General features: G+C 39.8%; 2 protein-coding genes across 5 annotated transcripts in view; one reads left to right on the forward strand and one right to left on the reverse strand.

Annotated features, from left to right (window-relative positions):
- The window catches only part of ZBTB41 (zinc finger and BTB domain containing 41), a 52,949-nt gene extending 32,746 nt beyond the window's left edge, over positions 1-20,203 (reverse strand). Inside the window, exon 1 of the mRNA XM_039389777.1 lies at positions 20,160-20,203. The gene's annotated coding sequence lies outside the window, so the exon portion shown is untranslated. The remainder of the gene's footprint in view (positions 1-20,159) is intronic.
- Positions 659-23,450, forward strand: part of CRB1 (crumbs cell polarity complex component 1) — a 106,045-nt gene continuing 83,253 nt past the window's right edge. For 3 of the 4 annotated variants that reach the window (XM_039389776.1, XM_027713260.2, XM_039389775.1), the window contains exon 1: positions 659-1,011. In XM_039389776.1, coding sequence (XP_039245710.1) covers positions 882-1,011 — 130 coding nt within the window. In that variant the 5' untranslated portion in view covers positions 659-881. The remainder of the gene's footprint in view (positions 1,012-23,450) is intronic. The other variant, XM_027713259.2, reaches the window with a different exon arrangement.

A 23,450-nucleotide genomic window follows, 5' to 3' on the forward strand; every position in this document is an offset into this window, starting at 1 on the left:
CTGGACACTGAGACAACTTTGGGCAGAAAAAAGGTGAGAAGGCACCGCGCTGTGCTGCCGGGGCAGCTGGGGAAGGCTCCCCCGAGTATAGGCAGACTGGTGACACTTGCACCAGTCACAGTTGTTTAAGGCCAGTTCTGGCTAAAAACAAACATCCATCCCCTGCTCTCCTCCCCTTCTCTTATCAATCCTGCTATGTCACCTCCTGATTCTGTAAGTGACTGGTTCCTCCATGAGCAGTTCAAGATTAAAATATAACCTGATGATGCTCAGAGGTCCTGTGCCAGCTCCCAGTTATTGTGGTTTTTAGTGAATCTAGTGCAAACAACAACAACAAAACCAGAAAATACTATGGAAGAGAACAGGCTAACACCTAACTACTAAAAAGATTGCAAATGGGGATGTTTCATCTTTTCACTTCATGTGCTAATGATGTGAGATCCAGAAAAAACTCAGAAAGCAGTGTTTGTTAGCTGACTGTGCAAGAAAGCATCAAGTGTTTGCACTATGAATTAGAAGGAGTGTCGTGTAGTGGGGGGTTCCTAGCAGGTAATGAGCGATATCTTTTGAGCTGCTAAGAGCGCACAGTACCGTATCTGCGGTGCGGTGGCAGCCAGGCAGAGTGCACCATTCCCCACACAGTTCCGCAGCAGACAGCCGGGAAGAGACTCCAGTCCAGCTCGCAGACAAATCTGCACCAGGTTTGAAAAATCACTCGGACCGGCCGAAGTAAAACCTTAACAAGCACAACTGCCTTTTGAATCAAAGTCTGCAGGTTTGCAGTCCGTAGGCTGATGAGGGGCACAGGCAAAGATGGCTTGTAGGGGGCTGGGTGCCTTGGGTATGCCCTTAGTTTCAGAGATGAGGAGAAAGCAGTGAGGATGAGCACCAGCCCTTTGGACAACAGGCAACTCAGCGGAGAATGTCCTATCAAGATGAATATGGCTCATTCAAGAATTAACTCTCTACTCATCTTCTACCTCAGTTTTTTGCTGCTCATCCATTTAAAAAGTAAGATTTGCACTTTTTCTTATTGTTCTGACATGTCCTCTGGGTAGATGGTTAGACATGCACTTCTAGCAGGAAGCTTGTGTTGTCAGAAGGCTTTAAAAATTTGATGGAGATGCCAAAAAGATTTGGTCTGTGAAACTAAGTTGTATGAACTCATTGTTTTGTAGCTTTCCCAATGCTTAAACTATTTTTTTTTCTAACTCAGGAATGAAAGCATTTTGTTGCTTCAAATAGTGAAAGTACAGCAATAAATTGTTCTGCTAAAACTGTACCTATACTTTAAAGTCTGCTTTTTGATACCACTCATGCAATAAATCTAAACATTTCTGATTAAAATCGAGACTAATTTATCCTTTACTAAAGCTGTTTATGTCATGCATTTTAGTATTATTCCTTTATTATATATGCTTTTTTTAATTACAGCCTCTAGAGAAAGCAGTTATTAAACAACTGTGATATATTTGGTGTTCTAAATATCTCCGTTATGAGGGAGTATGAAAGTCCAACTATTTTTATAGAGAAAATGTTCTCGGCAAACTTCCACATGAACAGAAGTGTACAAAACAGTGGGAGTCACAATGGGTTTCCTTGATAATTGTGTCGGATGGTTGAGAGTAAATACAAGCCAAGGAGGCTAGATGGCCTCAGCTGGTGAGGCTGATATATGTGTACGAAAAGCAGTAGCTCTTGAACATGTTTAAAATGAAGATAGGCAGGCTGGGCTCCTGAGGAGGCTCTTTGATTTGTGTCTGTTGAATGTGAATAGCAATAACACAAAGCTTTGAGCAGCTGCCATTGAACAAGAAGACTTGGCATTAGCGTGCAGTGTTGTGTAATCTGGGTCACCTTCTGTTGCTGCATCACTCAAATTGTTACTTGGACAGTTTACAGCCCAACATAAATTAAAGACTAAAAAGCAAACAGATGCAGTTGAATCAACCAGCATTTAAAAAAAAAAAATCCCGTACTTGAAGATATAGGAAAAATACATAATATCATAGAAAGATTGTTATATTCTAGTAATTTTCTTTTTGGGGATGTACTAAGGTGAATCAGGGAAGCCAAAGTGCTCTTTCTAAATTAACTCACAACAGGACATATACTGAGGGGAAAAAAAAAAAAAAAAAGAAAGACAGGATCTTCCACTTTCAAAAAGCAATTTTTAAAGTATCTATGTTGTGGGATGAACAACCAGGAAGTCTCTAAGACAGTGTCTGTTATCTAAGTAAAAGAAAGTAATAGAAATTATGTTAGTAAGGAAAATTTCATTTATACATGACACAGGCAAATTAGAACAATGTGTAAAAGCTTTGGGAAAGGGAATGAAAAGTTAAGCACTTAAAAATTTTAAAAGGTAACATTAAAAACATCATGCATATAGAAAACATTGCTAGAATGTAAACAAGAAAAAAACCCCCAAGAATCAGTTTAAAGAAAGAAGATAAACACAAGTTTTGGTTTTCACCTCGGATGAGCTCTGCTCAATGCAAAATGCCAAAGGAGAGAAGAGAAATTGTATGTCATTTTATGCCTTTTCCTTAGCCCAGTTAACTGGGATGACATCTCAGATGTGGCATGAGTTTTTTCTGGGTTACGGCCATATGGCCAGTCTCAAACAAGAGGCTTTTCAGTCTTGGGGGTTTCTCTTTGTCAGGTAACATTCAACATGTTGCAAAATGTTGTGATACAAATTGATGTATCAGGCTGGAGCAGTCACATCAGGAGCCAGAATCAGGCTCATATCTGTATCTGTCAGTGCTGTGTATTTAATGATCTTGATAGCTATTTTCTCTCGAGAAAGTTTGTACACCATTTGAAACTGTCAACAGTTTGTGTTAATAAAAACATAGCAGTGAACGGATAAGACAGAAATAGAAGCAGAAAAAATTGACTACAATTACTTCCTTACTTAAAAATTAATGCTGAGAAAGACCAAGACAGAAAAGCTGAGGATAAAATGGAACAGAGCTGACTGCTGATATTTATAAAAGTTGTATCAGCCATTATATTTTTAAAATCAATTTGCTAGACTTATCTTCCCCCAAAGGATTCTAATCTTAGGTCCTGTTAAAGGCAGGACCTTCCTTATTACAATTTATTCTAAACAACTTGGAAAATAAATAGTATTTAGAAGCCATGAGCATTGTATGCAAGCATTCAATACAAGTTGGGTTTATACAGTGTTTTGTAAACCTAATTTGTTTCTACAAATCATAGCAAATTAACTACTCACAGAAAATTAATCTGGGAGCATCCAGAGATGGTCAGGTCTTTATGAGGAAGGACCATGAATCATTACGTACAAGAGCTGGCAGGAAGCATGTCCCAAATCCAGAACAACATTGACAACTAATTGCTGCCATACTATTGCCTAATAGGAATCGCAAGCATGAAACTGTGGGCAGAGAAATAAAGGAAGAGAAATTATGATAAATATTTACACATCAGTTTGGGAAGTGATTGTCTGAAGTCAAGTTCACAATCTTTTAATTCAACATTCAATTACTGATAATTTTCTTTTTATTTTTTTCTCATTTTTTAACAAGTCTTACAATGGATTATCTATCACTACTGCAGATTTGTCTTTCTTTTAGCAAAAATTCAGTAAAATAATATTTTAAGGTTAAAACAATTGCCCAGATAAGTTGTGGATTCCCTACCCCTGGAAGTGTTCAAGGCCTGGTCTAGCATAAGGTGTCTCTGCCCACAGCAGGGGGGTTGGAACTAGATGATTTTTAAGGCCCCTTCCAACCCAAACCATTCTGTGATTCTGTTTTTCTCCATTTCAGTGACTTCATGACCTTTCAGCAGAGCTGAAAAAGTTTATTACTTACTTCATACTAGTTTCTCCAAACGTTCATAAATTAAGAATGGAATTTCATTTGTGATTGCTGCTAGTGTGGGCAACATATCTGAGCTTTGCTTGCAGCCTTTTTCCACCCCTCTGAAATGCTGGCACTACAAAACTTTTCCCTGTAGACAAGAACTCTTAATTTCCCGCGACTGTTCCCATTACTCACGAAACTTCTAATTACTCCTTAATTACTGTGTCAGGAATAAAGCTCTGCTTATAAAGAGATTTGTGGTTTTGCTCATACTGCTCATCCCTCAGATGATGCAAGCAGCTTTCCAGCAAAGTATTGTTAGGATGCATGTTTGATGAGTTCATAGCCCATCCAGTACTTCAGCAGCTCCTCATTAGCCCGTTGTGGAGCCTGTCAGAGCTGCACTTCACAACGTCTGAGCTCAGGCACCAGGAGCCCTGCAGCTCTCCCTCTCTGCTGCTGTCATATATTGCATCTGTAGCACAGCAAAAATAAAATATCTTTCAGATGTTTGCCATCATCTTCAGTGAGTTGAAAAGCAACAGCTTCTAGACCCAATTGTAAGGGTGCTGGATGGTTGGGTTTTTTTCCTTTTTTTTTAATATATTATATTATGGATAACATCTGCATCTCTGGAATGAAATGGAATCTTAAGAATTAAAAACAGCAACCCTGTAACTTTTAAAAAAGGAAGTAACTTCTGCAAGATGGATCCATTTGTGTGAAAGTGACATTAAGGACATCCCAACCACACCTCTATTTGAGCCTTTCAATTCAAATTCTTACAAGGCATCCTTGGGGGGCTACACCTGCCATTCCAATAGCAGAGCAAGAATACCAGGTTACAGACCACCTCTCTGCTGTGTGCTCCATACAGTGGGAACTGTAAGCATTGAGAACCTCTGGAGGTTAAACATTTCCCCACATGCTGTTTAGTGATTCAGAAATTGCAATGCAAGAAATCAGCATCTGTGGAAATTTAGCCCTCAAATTACATTGGTTTTGACAATACAGGATAAACCACTGAATGATGTATTCACAGAAAGGGAATTCTGTAACAAGGACACTGATCAGTCTCTGCAAACAGGTGTTGTTTGTGACTAATGACCTATTAGGAAAGAGTCTGATGGGAAAGAAAGGAGGTTGTGCAAAAGGGTGTTTTATCATTCACGCTCAACCAGCAGCACAGACCTCACACAGATCTTGAAACGCTGATATATTATGCAATGTCCATGATAGTACATTGGAGAAACCAATGCTGGAATATTAAAGCATGTCATACAAGCAGAGGATATAAACCTAATGTTTTATTATATACATAAACCTTTCAAAGGTGTCTCCTCACAAAGTTTACATCTATATCTATCTACCTATCCACAGCTTTTTTCCCTGTGTCACTTTTGATAAACCCAAAGCACCTAGGGAGTCCTTTCCCTGTGCTAATCTCTAAACCTTTTCCTTTCTGCGAGAGAAAACTCAGAAAAAAACCCCAGTGCTATTTAGAGAATGCTCAGATTTTTATGGCCGAATTGGGTACTTCCCTACTGAAAAGCTATAGGGAAAGGCAAATACTTTGCTGTTATGTGTTGACAGTAAAATGACATGTAAGACACGGGAGAGTAATCAACCTACTATTCAGTGCTGGCTATATCCAGGTTTGAGTGCTGCTGTGAGCAAGAGAGAGGCAATTAGGGAAAAGCTGGAAAGGGACAGCAAAAATAGGAAGACATTTAAAAAGATGTGCCCTATGAGAAAGGGTCACAGGAAAAGAAGCCTCAGGGAAGACATGATTACAGTCTTACCTACACAAAAGAAAATGGCAATCAAGGATGGCAATGAGATCAGTGGCTCCCTGTGACCTCTGGATGGGCAGTCTACGTAAAATAATAGATTCCACAGGCATCAGGAAAAATTTGAGTGAACTTTCCTGACTGAAGGACAATTAAGACTCCATATCAGAAGGTTTTAATGAATGGGTTAGATAAATATCCGCCAGAGATTGTCTAGACTGCTGTTTCCCAGCTGGTGTTACACAGATGAAGGGCAGTCAGCACCACCTGGGGGCGATCTGTGAAGACCTCAGGTGACAGAGCCCCAGAGAAGCACAGGTCCCTCCTTGCCCAAAGGACCATGGTGGCACTGAGGCTCCAGGGCACCTCAGGCACAGCTCTTGGGCTGGGAGAGCAGATGGTTCCCTTCCCTTCTGCACCACGACTGGGGATTATCCGCTGTTCAAAACAAAGGCAGCCCTGAACTCAGCCCTGTGTGTTGCATTAGCCACAAAATTCTTGCCTTAATTTCAGTGAGAATATAGTTTACTCTCATTCTTTGAGACATCAGGTACCTACTCTTGATTGTAGACTTTAAATAAGCACTTCAGCTATTGAAGGCACCCATTACTGCACCAAAACTGATAGCAGTAGATTCCTAGGAAACTGTTTTAACTGGCATTTCTGGATACAGTGCAACAAATTAACATTGTGCTAGGAGTCTTCCTTCTGCTTCATCTAAGAGAAGTTTAACATTTTATTTTCATTTAATTATTTTTCATTTTCACTTGTATATAAAACATCAAGGTTAAAAAATATACATATATATCCAGCCAGATACCAAGCAATAAAAGGATTTGTCTTAATCCATGTTCCTTAAGTCCTGATATACAGTGCATTCTCTCTAATAAATAAGTTAGAGAAATTGCAACCTAAGTGTCTTTGATCCTGCCTGCAGGGGTTTGCAGCCAAAGACCTCTCAGGGATACTTCTATTTCTACTGTTGGGGGTTTTTCTATAATTCACATCTCAGCATTAAGAAAATCTTTTAGACAATGCCTCAATCTCTAGGCAACCTTGAGTATTCCCCTTGCTCTTTGTGGTGGCCCAAAAAAACCAAAAGATCCTGATATTCAGATTTTCTAAGGGAAACCTTAAACCTAATTGAGTCAGCTAGAGTCACAGGCAGTAGGCAGCAAGGAGGTAAATGTTACATATTATTTTCTAGATTGGTATTACTGATTAATTCACTGGTTTTAGAGACTGATATGTTTCATCATTCTCACTGTACATTTGTTTCCTCAGCCATTCCCAGTATCCTATCATATGAAAGCCCTCTCACACCAGCAAACAGCAAATAAAAACCCTAACCCAGATGAAACATTTTCCCAGTGAGATTCTTATGTTTACTTTGTATTGATTATATTTTACTCACCCATAAAATGGGTCAACAGGAAACTGCTTCCATCCTTTGACAAAGACTGCAGCTGACAAGGCCCCTCGGCGGGCAGGCTGCCGGGCGCTGACACGCACCACGCAGCTGCCACTGGAGCTCTACAGGGCTCCTCCAGGCCCAGCAAAGTGCCCCTCTCCAGGCATCAACAAACCAAGGCTGCAGCAACTTCAGGGTTAGGGCAGCTTCTGCCTGCCTGGAATCTTATCAGCGGGGACAGAGATCAGAATTTTTCAAGGGCTAAATATTTCTGTGGGTAGAAAAGGGGCATGGGCTGCTAAGCCATTACACGCAGTGCCCCCACTCCAGCAGCTAAGGATCAGGGCACTTGCCTGGTGCATCATTCTGTGCTGGGATGTGCTGTGCCTGAATAATTGTGGCCTGGGTGGATGCTCAAGGGGCAGGGGGAGAAACTCCTTGGTTCTTTTTATTGCTCTTGCTTGCCTGCCCAAGGCTGAGCGTACTGGCATCCTGTTCCCTTAAACTTTTCCTTGAATAATGAGACAGACAAAGCATCTTTAACTGCATTAGTCAGGGGGTTTGCAGACAGGATGCATTCCTTCAAAGTGCCCTCAATCACAGTGATTGAGATCAAGGTTGTGGGTAAACAAACCTTTTTACCCCTGCCTAAGCCATGGACACAATGGCCTGAAATTTCCTTTGCTGATAGTTTCTGAGAGATGCAACTGTGCTTTGGGACTACTAAAATCTGACTGCCCTCTAAAGTAAAGCCCAGAAATGCTCTAATTTGCATTGAGACTGCCAGAGAAACTACAGAGGAAGCACAAGAGGCAGCATACATTGGTCACACTCTTCCTTTGACAGTTCCTGTTCTCCCTTGTTGGAGTTTCCAACAGGGATGATACAGAGGACTTCATTAGCTCTTTCTTCCACAAGGAGGGCCCTAGCTCTGAATTTGGCTGTGACACATTTCTTTCTTTCTTTGAATGTGAGTTAGAGGACTTTGAAAGCAACATAATTTGACAGGAAGCCAAAGCCAGGACTTTATGATAGACAGTCATCAGTCTGCAAGGATCCAAGCAACTGCAATTTAAGTAACCTGCACTGACAGATTACTCACAGCAGGGAATCCAAAACTCCCAGTGTAATAATCTAGCCTTGAAAAGACATCTGTGTAGAGCAGCAGGTTCAGACGTGTTTAGCTAAGCTTTGTGGCAATTTGTAGGTACTTAAAAAGCAGCTGCGATACTGCTCCCAGTATGGCAAAACCATCCATGGGTCTGAACACTGTGAATTGTCCACACAGCTGAAAGAAGAGATCAGGCTCTGTTATCAGTGAAGAGTCTGCAGTATAACTCACCAATCTCCTGACAGCTGGAGAGAGAGCCTCTAAAAGCAGGTCTGAACTAATACATGTCACCTTGGACATGTATACAACTGCTGCTTGGACATCAGCCACCTCTGTCGAAGGAAGGGTGTAGCTGTGTAGCCCCAGGCTGAATCCAGGCTCATGCTGAGAGCAGAGCCCATTAGATCAGGCACTGTGCTCTGCTAATACAGCACCTGGATTAGAGCTGGTTCAAAGCATGCTAAGAGGAGTTCTACTTGCACCCATTTACCTTTACCTTGTTAGTTAAACAGGCACCTTTCTAGGGTGTCTCTCTTAAATGCAAAGAGGCAATGCAAAACATACCACAACAATCTGCTGGTGATCCCATTTTAGGGGGGTGGAAGGGTAAACTGGAGCTGAGAATTGCATACGGAATTCTGGAAATGTTAATTGTGGGCCACATGAGATGCAATCGAATTGGAATGGGCAAGGTATAGCCACATGGTACGTAGTTCACCTTTGAGTCTGCTGACTCCAAGGGCTGTAAGAATGGCAAAAACACTATAATCTGACACAGTGTAAAGAAATCCTAACTGTACCTGCTCTTCTCCAGCAGCCCCTTACCTTCCTTTGATAGCCTCATAAATAAGATGCAGAGAGAGAAGGGACCAATCTAGTAAGATAAGCAAACAGACAATGACAGTGAGAGTAAAAGCCAGAGAATGACACTGATATATCAGAGATTACATCAGAACTACTCAATGGCATGAAAATCTGTAAGGCCCTTGTAGGCTCTTCTTTTCCCTGTTCAGTCTTAAAAGCAGAAGTTAAAAGAATTCTGAATGCCAAGCTCCACTTATTCCTACCTTAAAATGTAGGAAAATATGAAAAATGTGTTTGTGGAAGTGATAATCCAAGCCTCTTTGATCACTATCTTTATATATATTTGGAACAATACGTATCATGACAGCAGAATGCAAATAGGTGCCTCTGCAATGCAACTGCAAAAAGAAAATATCTGGCCAACATTCTGTAGGACTCGCCAATTCAGACTTTCTAGCTAAACCCATCCCTTTTCTCACATTGAACACAGTTGACATTTGTAATTCTTTACTCACTACTAATGGTACTGAACATTTTGCAAGCCTCAGTCCATGTAAAAATGCCCTCTGCTTGATGTAACAAGAACTATCTGTTCTGTTTTCTCTTGAGTACATCTTAAATGTCTGATTCAATTTAGTCTAACATCTACCCATTTTGGAGCTCATGGAAAAGTGCAAGAAGAGTAAAGGGACTAAAATCAATTGCCATTTTCACATTCAAAAGGCTCTTTCCATAGAACATTGGATTTCTAGAGAAACAAATAGGCAACTCAGAACTTCCACCATTTTCCATGGTAGTGAAGAGACAAGACTGAAAGGTGTTTGGAGCAAAACTTTAATGGAATTGAACAGAAGGAAGGATTGGCACTGAACACCTTTGAAGGATGTGGATAAAAGTCTTTCCAGCAAACAGACTAACCAAATGATCTGACAAGTGATGGAAAGAAGTAAGAAAGGAAGAAAATGCAGTTCTCTGCTTACAGTAGAACAAAAACAGATCTACTACATCACTTCTACTACAGCCTTAAAACCATAAACTCTCTTCAGATCTTCCATTTTGTTTAGGGAATTGCCCACCAGTTCGTAGATTCATCCAGGCATCTTCTATTCCCACAGATCTCTGTAAGCATTCTGACTGCCCAGTGACCAAGGAAAATATCTTAGAGTGGTCCTGCTTATCCCCAGCTAACATCTCTGAGCCGGCATTGGTTTTGCTGCAATAAGATATGTACATGTTGTAGGAACCTCTACTGTTCCCCAAGTAGCATTGAGAGGAATTCTTTTCAGTTTTATTTATTCTGGTTTCACTTCTAAGTCCGCTCATTTCAGTGAAGATGTTACTGTACTTTGTCCAGCGAGGACCAGCGTGACTTTGCTTATGAAACCAGGGAGTCAATGGTTGTAATCTAGTGGTTTCTTTTCAAGGAGATGGAGAACTATGCCTTTTGAGATATAGTAGCACTATGTTCTTTAATCTTACATTAAGACTTGGATTGGCTGACGACGACTTTGCTTGTTATATCCCAGCTCTTAAGCTAAACTTTGAGGGAACTGCATTTGCCATTACTACTAAAAGAAAATGGAAACTGTTATACTTTACAGGGATTTTTGTGTATCAGATAAACAGCATCAGAAATGTATTTGCATCCTGAATTGCATCATTTCTTCTTTGGGCTAACACAGAAACATGTTCTAGAGGAAACTCACACAACAACCTGCAACACTACATAATTGTGCTTCAGTTTTAGACATTCTGTGTCAATTTTTTTACAGACAGAGGAACCCTTCCCTTACTTTTATTACTATAACTACAATACCCAGACGGCTAAGAGACTGATGTTCCTGTCTTTTAAACCTGCACATCTTTTATGCCACAGCTCTGAATCAGCCTGAAGAATTCTGTGTCTTCATGGATGACTGCTTCTTTTCTGCAATCGCTTATGAGCACCAGCTCTTCCACTAACCACAGTTATGTGGTTACACATGCTTACAGTAAACCTGGCTTTCCAAAAATAAGAAATTTGTATTAAATCATTACGGAAAGTTCTGAGAAGTAGGCGTATCACAGACAATAGGTGCTGAGCTTTCTGCTCTGGTTGATGCAGTGGGCTGGACTAGACAATCACCAGAAGTCCTTTCCAGCCCTGTCTATCCCATGTGAAGAATTTTCACTTTAGCTGAGCCCATTACTACAATGCTGGTAAAGCAGTCATTTCTGGGCGTGTATCAGAAGTGCTGTCCCAACAATTCTGGACCATTTATTACCATTCAGTAATAAAAGGTCATTAGAGTTAGTGGCAGCTGGTTAGTGACAGGAAAAATTGAGAATTGGAAAGTATGAGGAAAGAGACTGCAATGTATATTTCAGACTCCATTTGAAAAAAAATAAAAAAAGACAAAAAATCAGTTAGTAGATTCACTGAAAAAAAGTTGCCACTGTTACCACTCTAGTGCAGACTTGGTGAGCATATTTGTAGGACCCCCTGAAGAGTAGTAGGAATGTGAACATGGCCCTGAATAAGACCCTATGCTCAGAAATGTATCCTAATATCAAGGATGAAAACAGTCTTAACACAGAGGAAACTCCTACGTGCAGAACAGAGCTTGAATGTTATAATGAATGTTCAGCTACCACAGGGACATCTGTAAAACTTGTCACTTGTCTTTAAAAAAGGTGTAGTGTTTTTAAGATCTTGACCTCGATGAGAGGTCCAGTGATTCAGCCTTTCATACCTCAGTCATGCCCTATTCCAGTTATTACATGCTTCATTTCTGTTAATCTTCTCTAATTAGTTCTGCTTCTCAAGCGAAGTCTCGGAATCTAACATTTTTCTGCACTAATACTATTTCATGTTCAAGGTCAGTTCAGCATTTCATCTTGTAAAACTCATTTGTCCTCCTAGCACTAACATTTGTACATTGAGTTTGAATTTAGACATCAGCTTAGACTCTCTCAAAGACATTTACTGACTTATTAAAGGTGTGATCGTGCCCAAAGCCAGCAGTCATGCATGTATGGAGGAACAAGCTTCTTTTAGATTCTTCCTCTTTCTTGCAAATGTGCAGAGAAAATTTTTCCCATGAAAATAATTTCAGCTTTTTTCCTCGTGAGGTATATTGCATGTTTTACAACACATAAGCAGATTGGGCCTCAGAGTCTGCAAGTAGGCAGCATTTCAGTTTTATAGGTGAGAACACTGCTGAGAAGGGCAAGGTGAATACCTTGCTTGCAATAAGAGAGCTGTGAACACAATCCAAGTGATCTCCCTCTCCAAATCACTAAATTTAGATCTCATGTTTCTCACTTCATATGTTATACACACACACAAATATATATATGTATTAGGGGGAGGATACACATACATTTTTCCAGAGTTTCATTGAGCCTGAGAGATCTGTAACACGGCAAACATTTTTTTTTTAAAGATAACATTACTAAGTGTTTCTTCATTCTTACAACAAATGTAGGCACTTTTTGTGTGTGTGATTTCCCTTTGTATATCACTGCTTTTATTTCCTAACTCTTAGCTGCCTTTTTTGAAGGGATCAAGCCACTGACTTGCCATCCTATAGACTTTCCTTTGTAAGGATTAGTGAATTCAAAGATTACTAGAGGCACATGATGGCTGAGGTGTGAACAATAATGGGAGGAGGCATCTGAGCCCCAGGCAAGAAACACACTCTTCTCCAGCTGATGCTAGATTCAAAATGGCAGACTATTTTCAGGTTAAAATTACTTAACTGCGTAAGGGTTAAAAATACCTTCAGCAATACATAACTTAAACTACAATCAGTTTAAACAGCTTCCTTCGAGCACTGTGCTCCAGATATGGATAAAATTTGTGGTTCATCTAGAAGATTCACCCAGGTTTGATGCTTTTGTATTTAATGCTGTCATGAATTGCAAATAGGTATAATACAGGAAGAGGATAATGGTAAAATAGGGAGCGTTTTTACATTCAGTTATTTCATATGCAACAAGTAAGCAAACCTGTTAACTATTCAACCTACTTCCTTAAAATAAATAATAAATATGTAAATGCAATATATAGAAAATACTTAGAGTTTTCAATTTCAACACTTAATTCTTATATCTGAAAATACTACCTCCAAAATATTTTTAGAATTTTATGGTATGTTAATCCTCAGAAATTATTTAGGAGTTCATTTTCCTTGAACCTCTTCAGTGGGATTCATAAAGTCATTTAAAAATCATTGAAAACAGGGTATTTATTTCCAGAACTGCAATTATATTGACTAATCACCATCTAGACCATCTTATATCTGATTATCCTGATGTTCAGAAACAGGACAGAAATAGTAAGAAACCCCTTCATTATCCCCACCTCTAAGGCTGAGGAGAAAAGCACAGCACATACACAAAGACCAAATTCGTAGATTTGCTGCAAGACCAGTGCTTCTTTTTAAAACCTAAAAATTATTCTAAAGGTGAGTAGCACCTCATCCTGCATGAGCCTTCAGTAGAGATGATGTAGAGAAAGCCCACAGGGCTCTGGTGCCAGAATTTACCCCCATACAAGCTGTGCATCTGTCCTTTTTTCACCAGTGACAAATTGTCACCTTTCCAAGGACCTGGCAGCAGGACACTCAGCACCTTGCAGTGCTGAACTCTGAACAACATTAGATCACTCTTTAGACCAATCCCACCATCAGTGGGCCACAAACAGAGGTCTTATCTCATGACATCTAATAAAGTGTCTTGGAATTACATCACGTGGGAAAACCCTTCACCTTCCTGTAGGTGGGCAGTGCGATACCTTTCCATACTAAGGTATGCTGTTTAGAAAGAAATAATTTTTTTTTTAATCCCTATTCCTTGACTTTCTCAAAAAGTGTGCTTGTTACAACTTAATATGCCAGAAGCTTAAATCAGAATGGTGATCTGTTAATGTGGTATTAAGGACAGGAGCATCATCTAGGAGAAGATATGAGACAAGAGTTAGGAACAAAATACATCCTTGCAAATTGCTCTTTTAAGTTCTTCTTTAACTCCAAGTTGTCATCCAGACATGTTCATAGTGGAGTAACTTAATTACCTACACTTTATTCTCTCTCTCTTGCTCAGTGCATGGTGACAATGGTTTTATCATTGAAATATTTTCTCTACAGAGCACTCTGAGTACTGACAGCTCTTTTCTCTTTCTCTCCTTCACACTGTCACCCTTCTATATTTGCCTTGACACTGTCTTCACATTGTCTTGACATTGTTCTGACAGTTATGAAAACTCAATCACTGCAGCAAACAGCCATGACAATGTGGAGAACAAAAAGAAAAAGTGTTATGAAAATTGCTGAGGAACTGTGAAGAATTACAGACTAGTGAAAACAAGATCTTGCTTTTTCAAAACCATATTCCTAGTGAGTTTTTAATAAAAACTGCTTTATAAAAGCCTTCAGCCAAGGCTGGTAAAAGCCATCTCAAAGACAGCTGACAGTTACAGATTCTCTACCTGAAATTCAGATGTTCCTAAATGAAAACCCCTCTTACTGCTGTGAGTTCAGGTACACCACAAGAGCTACTTCAGCCCATCTCCCGGCGAGCAGAACATGCTGAATTACTACGAAATGCTGACAGCTGGAACTCTCCAGCTACACTTTCTCCTAAGGAAGCCATTCAAACTGGGATCCCTTTTGTGGGGAACCAGGAAAGAAAGGTAGACAAAGAAAAAAGAAATCATGTTACTGGAGCTTTAGATCCCTTTGCTAGTAATAAAATAAAATTGTGTTTTGTTAGCTCACAACTTAGAAGAGAGGAGCCTGGAAAGAAAGCATTGCTCTCTAGCAACCAGTCTAACAAATACCAAGTGGTGTGGTTAACAGGTAAAAAGCCCAGCACAAGTAGGGTAAGTTTGGTAACGGTTTCTGTGGTTGAATTAAACTTCTGAGAAACTTTTTAACCGTTGGGGATAGTACGGACATAGTGAAGTGATGTTTACAAAACTCTTTAGGAAAACAATATGCTCCTATGTATCCACAGAGAAAATAAAGCTTTAAAAGCTTCTGCTTGAATTCACTTGATGAAGCATGGGCTGGATACTATTAAGAAAAATGGCACAAAGGAGATATCTCCACATGAGTGCAACCACTTTTAAACTATAGACTATAGCATTTTAGCATTTATTCTAAATGCTATATTGGATGGTGATACTCCAACTGCTCTGGCAAGCTGAATGACAAATATTTTGGTGCTTCCTTCCTGCACTGTTATGTCTACAAGCATCTTTTATTATTAATGGAATAATATTTGCTACAGTAGGCTACCATGGTCCAAGGTGTATTGAAAAGGTACCACAGCTGAACCTCTAATTAAGTATGATATTTTGTTCCTTTTAAATGAGACTCTGTTTGAGGAGTACAGTAATGGTGCCTTGTTCTGTTCAAGGTATCTATAATTAATAATCCCAATGATCAAAGGAAATGTAATCCTAAGAGAATATGGCTTTTGAGGTATTAAGTACTAAGAACTGCTTCTCAATCTGTTCTGCAATCTCTCAGCACACTGTGTTGTATGATGCCCTTTGGGATCATAAAACAAGCCCCATCATAGAGCTCTCTGCAAAAACTGCTCCCAGCAAGATAGTCACTAGATATTTATCGTGTATTCATTACTGCCATAAAATCTTTTGCAAGTTTTTTTCCTGACCAGACCTTCACTGTCACACAGATCTCATTTATTTATTTAGCAGCAGGGCAGGATGCTGCCCTGTAATGTACTCTGTACTGATAAGTCTGGACTGGTGTTGTGAGGAAGGTCCCTTTTCCCCAAAAAAGGGTATTCCTTCTGTTTTTTCATCATTGTATGGAACCAAAGTTTCTTCAGATAGAGTAAGCATCCTAATGTCAAGCTGTGGAGGCTTTAGTTCTCCTGCTTTCTAATCTTATTTTCCACTCCCCAACCACTACACCACCACCATTCCGAGCTCTCCCTGTGCCTTAAGAGCAGATTTGTGTGACACAAAACTCCACTGTCACTGCAACAGGGGTGGATAAATCTTTTATCCAAGAGAATAGCAGGCCAGAACCTCATTATTGTCCCCGGATCATTCTCTGGAGTGTGAGCACTTCAGCACAGCTCCGGAGGCATCTGTGTTACTCTGTGGAGCTGGTGGCATGAGTGACATTGTGTCCTGGGGCTACAATTACTGCAGGCTCACTTACCAGCCACAAAAAGTTACTGTAACTTCCCATCGCTGCCCTGTAAATCCAAGTCTGCTATGGATCAGGCCTCAGAGGAAGAAAAGGAGAAGACAGGGAAAAAAAGCTAAAGCAGGGAAGTGAGAGCTAGGAAGCAAAGGAGAGACAAGGAGTCAGACCTACCTCTTACATACATTAAATAAACAGAGGAAATAAAGGTGACTATTAATGGGGAAATAAAATTTAAAAAAAAAAAATCAAGAAATGGCATTTCTATACTGATTGCTACTGGTTTTTATTTATTCATGGTTTTAAATTTTGTATCATTTTACTGGCAAAAGTTAGATCATACTGATCTGACTTTGATGAAGGCTTTGCTGGACACCTCTTTATTTATAGCAGATATTTAATGCCCTAGTGTTTTTGTTATAAAACGTGCCATCACATTAAGCTTTAACAATTGACTTTTAGTGATATTCCTCTAATATGAAAGGCTTATTTCTTAGCATGTTCCCCCAGAAAGGGTCCTGGGCATACCCTGATGCTGGTGAATATTCTGTTTTTGTTTTACTTCTACAATGAAAAATCTTACAAAGGTTTAAAAGAAAGGCACCTCTAATTAGAGAGTGGGTTTTCAATACCTACTCTTACTCTTCCTTTGGGTCAGTCACTCCTCTTGTGTGCTTCTGAGCTTACTCTGAAAATAAAATGTTGTAAAACCATGAACTAGATTCATTCTTCCTCTGTTACATGTCGGTAGATTTCTTAGGATGCTACAATACAGTTTGCAGGTCAGGAAAGCTACCACAGGCTTTGTGTGAGAGCCATGACTATGTTCACTGTTCAGGGTTCAGTGAAACTAGTGTTCAAAGACTGGCCCTCTGCAGAAGTTCTCATTATAGTCTCCTGTTGGGCCTGTGACTGATTTTTATCTCTGTGAAGTCAGGGAGGGCAACTTGTGATGACATCACTGCTCTTCCCCAGTCTCAGTGTTATGATCCTGGCCCTGTTTGGAGCTGCCCTCAGCACAGGAGCTCAGCAGGACAGCAGACAGAAACTTGGGTTGCGCCAGTTCCCTGCTAGACTCCAGCCTGTCCCAAAACACAGGAGCTGCGACTTTTCCCAAGCAGTCTTTGAATCCCAATTGGTAATTAGTTCATGCAGAGCTAATTGTAGGTGATTTCTATTGAAAATAATTTAGCCCATAACAGAAAGGGTTGGAATGTGAACTTTTCTACAAAGGTCATGCTGGAGAAGCATGGCCTTGCTTCCTCTGTATTTACTGCACATTGTAGCCACACTGAAGTTTTCTTCTGGGTCCTGTGGCATTTAAATCACAGTGCACTGCATTTCCAGCAACATAATGCTGATCTGCCACAGGGCTGATTACTTTTTTTAGGTCTGGGGAGACAGGAGAAGCAGCATCATGGTTTTGATATGTGAGTACTGTTACATAGTATGAACTGAAATTGTGTAAGGAAAGGACTATGCACTCAGCAAGCCTGGAGGGACAGCATGCACTCTGGCTATGCATATCAGCGTGTTCCTAATCTAAAGCTGGAGCTGATCTTGATGTTCTGCTGCTTTTTGATGGCTTCAGCAACATTTAGTTCTAAGCTGTGTTACTGAGAACCTCAACATCTGCATACATCAGCACATGACTTTGTACCCAGTGACTTTAAAACAGTTGCCCCGTGTTACAGGTTGGTATAATGCATTTCTAACAATTAGGGCTTTAGGTTTATCCAATTTTGACTCACAGAAAGAAATCACACCTGGGGCAGTGTTACAGACATTTGAGGCTATGCTTTAAAATCACATCACCTTTATGTGCTACTGTTTATCAGAATCACTGCTTTATGCTGGTTTTATATTAAGAAAAGGAAAGAAATAATGAAGTGGAGAGGAGAAACAGATAAAGGAGACTGAAGAGGATGCCTTCTAATAGCTTTCAAAGGCAAACAACATGTGGACAGAGAATTTTGACATGAAGTCAATTTTCTACTTAGTTTTTAGCCCCTCTACTCCAGGGATTTTTAGCAGCATTTGGCAGTATTTTGACTGTTTTTTCTCTCCTATGTTTGTACCTGGTAGCACAGCTGCCTGCATGTTCTGACCTAAATGAAATCTCAGTGCTGAAAGTCAGCAGTAGCTGGTCTGCATGAGACAGCATCTCCCAACTCAGCCAAACTCTCAGCTCCTTGCTGAGGCTGAATTCAGCAGGAGCCAGGAGCTCAGTGGGAGTTGGAAGCCTCTGTCTTACACAAAGGCAAAGTGCCATAAACTCTTTTCAGACTCCAGAGAAGCTGGAGAACTTGAGTCTCTCAAGGTGAGATTTGGCCACTCCAAGAGAAAACAGATCCTTTGCTCCCTATTTTCCACTATTTGGAATTCACACAGATCCAGGAGCAACTGGATTTCACCAAAACTCACAAACTGACAGTTTTATGCTCTATTACACTGTCTGTGTTCCTGAAAACCCCCCACTGATGAAAAGAAGGAGACCGTGCATCTACTTCCAAGGTGTTGTTTTAGCCTTCCTCCTTAGTGAATACAGGCAGTATCTCCCCAACTGCAGCAGAAATCAGTTCAGTTTCTACATCAGTATGCACATCATTTACCATGATGGATATCAGCTGCCTGATCAGCCACTGTCCTGCATCTTGTACAAACAAAAATATCTGTGCACAGTAAAAGCACAATGATCCCTATGCACTACTGACTTAGACTGGAGTGCTGTAGTGCTAAACATAAAGGTAAAAAGCAGCCCAAAAACTCTTTCACTCACATTAGAAACCAGTCTGTTTGCATTACCAGTAGCACTGCACCTTGATGTCCAACCAAAAATCCTCCAAAAATTAAATCTATAGGAGCTCTGTTGAACTCCTGGGCCTGTTTCTCCTCCTGTTCCCACCACAGACACTAGGATATGATGCAAAATAAAGTGAGAACCAAAAGGTATTTACTTTTAGAAGTAAAGAACCCATTTACCTCATTTTTGAGATGTTTGTTTTGTGTATTTGGGACAGCCAGTCCCATTGCTGTAGTGCTCAGTGCAGTCAGTAGGTGCAGCTGTAAAGACTGACACTGTAAGGACTGATGCTGCTGCTGCTGCTGCTGCAGTGCTTGTGGGGTAAGAAGTCTGAGATGGCACAAAGGTTAAAAGAGAGTGAAAGACAATGACAGCCAGCAGTAGCAGCCTTCATTCTGGGGGAGCAGCACCAAATCACTGTGAGCTTGTGGAAAGGTTTGGGCAATTGTGAAATGGAGACATTGATTTAATAACCAGTTCTTGTAATTTCAAACAAAAATAACTTTAAAACTGAAGGGTTGCCTAAAGAGCAGTTTAAAATTTTAATGCTATTGAGTTGTTACTATTACACTAATACCCCATATTTTGCTTCAGAAATTAAGCTGTTAATTTAGTTTCCTTGGTTTTGCTGATATAAATGTATTTACAAAAAAATTTGGCTTTTTTGATAGAAATGGAGTATTTGTGTAACCACCCTTTTTTTTTTCTGCCTCTGTGCAATGGTGGTTACTATGGTAATAACCATGATTCAAGATTTAAAGCCTGAAAGTGGTTTCTATAACAACATGCTGGGATGTTTTGGACACACAATTGAAGTTAAAGATTCAGGATTAACTCTTTATGACCACACTATTTGTAGACACGACAACAAGTGTTGGCTTGTTTGGCAAAAGTTTGTTCATCCCTTCCCAAGGTATGCTTTTCCATTGAGAAGATTGACTAATAATAATTCCAGCTGTGGACAGAGCAGGTCAGGTCCTATGGCTGGCACTTTCCTCACAGGTGAAGCTTGCAGAGGAGAAATGGTACCACAGCAACTACAAGCTACTCATTACATTAAATAATTAAGATGGTAATACAAATGTAATGGGAGATGGGAAGGGATAAAATAGTGTTAGTGCAATATTTAGAAAGTTTGAGACTTTAGTCTGGAAATCAGAACTATGTGCAAAAACTGAAGTGATCTATTCACAGAGAATCTCCATGGAAAAGCTATTTTCAAGGCTAAAATAGCCCCTTACCTGGCTTGGTTTCTTCCAGAACAGCACGGTTTCCTGTCCTTTCCTTCCCCATCTGCCAAACGCTGATCCATGAGTGGCATCTCTGCCTTTCAGTCCACGGTGAAGGTGTCTGATCCCAATCTCCGTCACTGTTGATTATGCATCTGTGCTCGTCTCTTCCCTAGTTCTTCGAGATACATCGAGATTAAGTTCATATCTGCACAACTTTCTAAGGTCGTCTTTGCAGGGAAGTTATTGTCATAGTGATGAACTGTATTTTTTGTGTCATGGTGCAGTGCAGACAAATGGAGAGATGCTTAGTTACACCAAAGCCATACACTCTTCAATGCAGCACTAAATGCCTTGGGCAATATTTTAATATTTCCAGTTAAATGATAATTATTTCAATATCTCAGTAAAGTCACAGAGCTTGATATTTCAGTGACTCAGATTCGCACACTTGTTTTAAAATCCCAAGGGCAAGTTTCAAACAAGTAATGAACACAAGCACTGAAGGTTCTTGTTTCTAACTCCAGACACTGGGCTATCTAAACCCTTGCTACTGTCATGTTATCTGTGACTTTTTTAGTGAGCTTATTTGATCACAATGTAAGCCTTCAGCTGTGAACAAATGCTGTATGCTGGTTTTGATTCAACAGAATACAGATTGAAGTAATAGCACTAAGAGAAGCAACGGTTGCTTCATTTATCACAATGAAATTTAATCTTTCTAGACTGAGCACAACCGAGACGCCAATTATATAAGCCATTCTAGCAAATTAAAACAAAAAAACCTCCTAAAAAGCAAACACACAAAACCCCAACCCTACACATAACATACTTTTTCTGGGCTGTTTTTCCGGGTGGTTTTTTTTTGGTTGGTTGGTTTTGGTTTTTTTTAAAGAACACATCTTGCTATTGCAGTTTAATATTTTTTTTTCCCTTAGGAGTATTTTTAAAATTTAATTTCTCAACTCATAGACCAGGGATTTTTGCTATCCATTTCTTTCCAAAATGTATGAGTTAGTAAAAAGTCAGATTTTATTCTGAACAGCTTTATCTGCACTAGCAGGTGTAGCTTCCTAGTTTTAATTCAAATGTGCAAAGTAATAACTCTTTGTTGAAGAAAAAAAAATTTCTCAAAGCCCAATAAAATCATCAGTGAAAGCCCAATAAAATCTATCTTATCATAGATTTTTTTTCCCCTAGAGGATAGACTGGCTCTGCTAAGAAGGTCAGAAAATCTCGGCAGCATATGTAAAAGATTCTGAAGCTGTTAGTGTTGAAAGCTTCTGTGAAGCTTAGAGTCCTCCTTCAGGGGCAGAAGGCACATTTAAAGAACAGCATTGCAAATTACAAGCAGCCTCCAGGCACGATGAGATGATTAGCAAAGTGCAGGCATGACCACAGCCAGGCGAACTCTGGTTCATAACAATGTGATTAGCAGTGATTGAAACTTAATTTTAAATGCTGCTGATGATTATGATATTTCACCAACTCGTAGGAAGAGTCGTGTCCTTAAAGAATAAGTCTTTGCTGAAAGACATTTGTGACACAAAGAGCCCAACACAGTTTGATAGGTTTTGTTTGGAGGCTTTGAGTGGCTGTGATTGCTAATCCGATTCTCAGAATTGGGGATTATCAATTCACTTTAGATTTGATCTAATTAAGTTAGAAGAATATTCTGAAAAGTAGACATGAATTCTGTAAGTCTCTGATTCAAACAGGATCTGGAAAAGAAACCCTCGAAGTTTTCAGCAAAGATATACAGACAAGCTCTTCAAAATTACCCGCTTTACTGAGGAAGAATAGTTTCCTTTTCAGGCTTCAGGTGATCTGTGCCAAAATGCTTTTGCCATTTCAAAACCCCTGCCCCATTTATGTTAACTTTCCCACTAATTTAATTTTTCCCTTCTATCCTCATTTTCATGAATTTCTAACATCATAAAAGTTGTTTTGTATTACTGCAGTGGTTTCTGATCATTCAGAAGTCTTTGCCGGTCAAAATCATGCATTTTTAGTGCTGATTAGCTATATAAGCTCAATTATTCGTACACTAATAAGATCACATCAGTGAATTTAAAAAATCTTCTCCAAGAGGGAAAAAACCCGCTGTCTTCTTTTTGGCATTTGTTATACTTAGTCGTTTGTGCCAGCTCTTGTAAAAGCTGCAGGTATTGCCCTGTTTCTGGTAGTACGGGTGATGTGCCAGTAGATGGCAAGCTTTACTGCAAAGAATTTCACTGCCAACCATCTCATCTGCATCACAAGGATTTAACCATGGGGCAAAATGCTTGGCACTAAATCCTCTCATAATTAGATTAATGTACCAGTGTTTATAAAGAGACTGATAATTACCTCAAGTGTCAGTCAGTGTAAATTCAAAGTGATCAGCATTTTGTTTCCATTATTCTAATGTTACATACAAGTTTTAAGACTGTCAGAACAAGTCACTGCTGAAGTGACCTTAATTGCTTAAGAACAAAAACAACTCCTCTACGTATCCGAGGTGGAGCATGAGGCCTTTCCTGGTTATCCTGCTGCAACCTTGCCAAAAATCAAGCTCCCCAAAACACTGAAACATTTCTGACCCTTTGGAGCTCTTTCTGCAAATGGAGTAGAGAATATTCTTTAGGCCTCCACTTAAACTAAGCCAGACTTTGCATCATCACAATGCATCACAGAGCATGTGAAAGCTTCCACCTTCTACACTCTTCTTCCTCTCTCATTTCCACAAAGCCCTCAGTAGCTCAATAGGTTTCCAAATCCACTCTTCCATATGACTCCAGAGCAGCAGGGAAACTAGGGCAGGAAGGGAGGTAGTGTAAATAGCTTACCTGAAAGAGGGGGAAACTGGGGTTTTAACTAGCAGTCCAGGATCCAGTGACTATCTGAAGCACTCACATCATTTAGTAATACAATTTGAAAAAAAAAAATGTCATGGAAATGTCCTGGTGAACTCCATACCATGATAACTATGGTATGGTAACTGCATACCTTTTGATGATCACCTTTTCGAGATGCAATTTTGCTGCTGAGACAGAACAGCACCCCTAACAAAAACTCCTAGTCCCAGCCTTTAAACCACAAATAAGCTAAAACTCAACAGTGGTTACATCTTTGCTAAGACCTTCATAACTCCTGTGTTCCTCAAAAATTATACAAATAATAAAAACCATGCACAGTGCTTTAAAATGAAGACAGAACTCCAATATTATTATTGCTTCACTGTAAACTTGTAGTACAAATCAGATAAAAGTATCCTCTAGGGATACTTTATTGAATTGTCTGTTGGCAATTTCTGCATAAGAA

The sequence above is a fragment of the Pipra filicauda genome, unplaced genomic scaffold (genome assembly GCF_003945595.2).
Source record: "Pipra filicauda isolate LSUMZ 115617 unplaced genomic scaffold, ASM394559v2 scaffold76_size2844353_pilon, whole genome shotgun sequence".
In the NCBI taxonomy this organism is placed as follows: Eukaryota; Metazoa; Chordata; class Aves; order Passeriformes; family Pipridae; genus Pipra; species Pipra filicauda.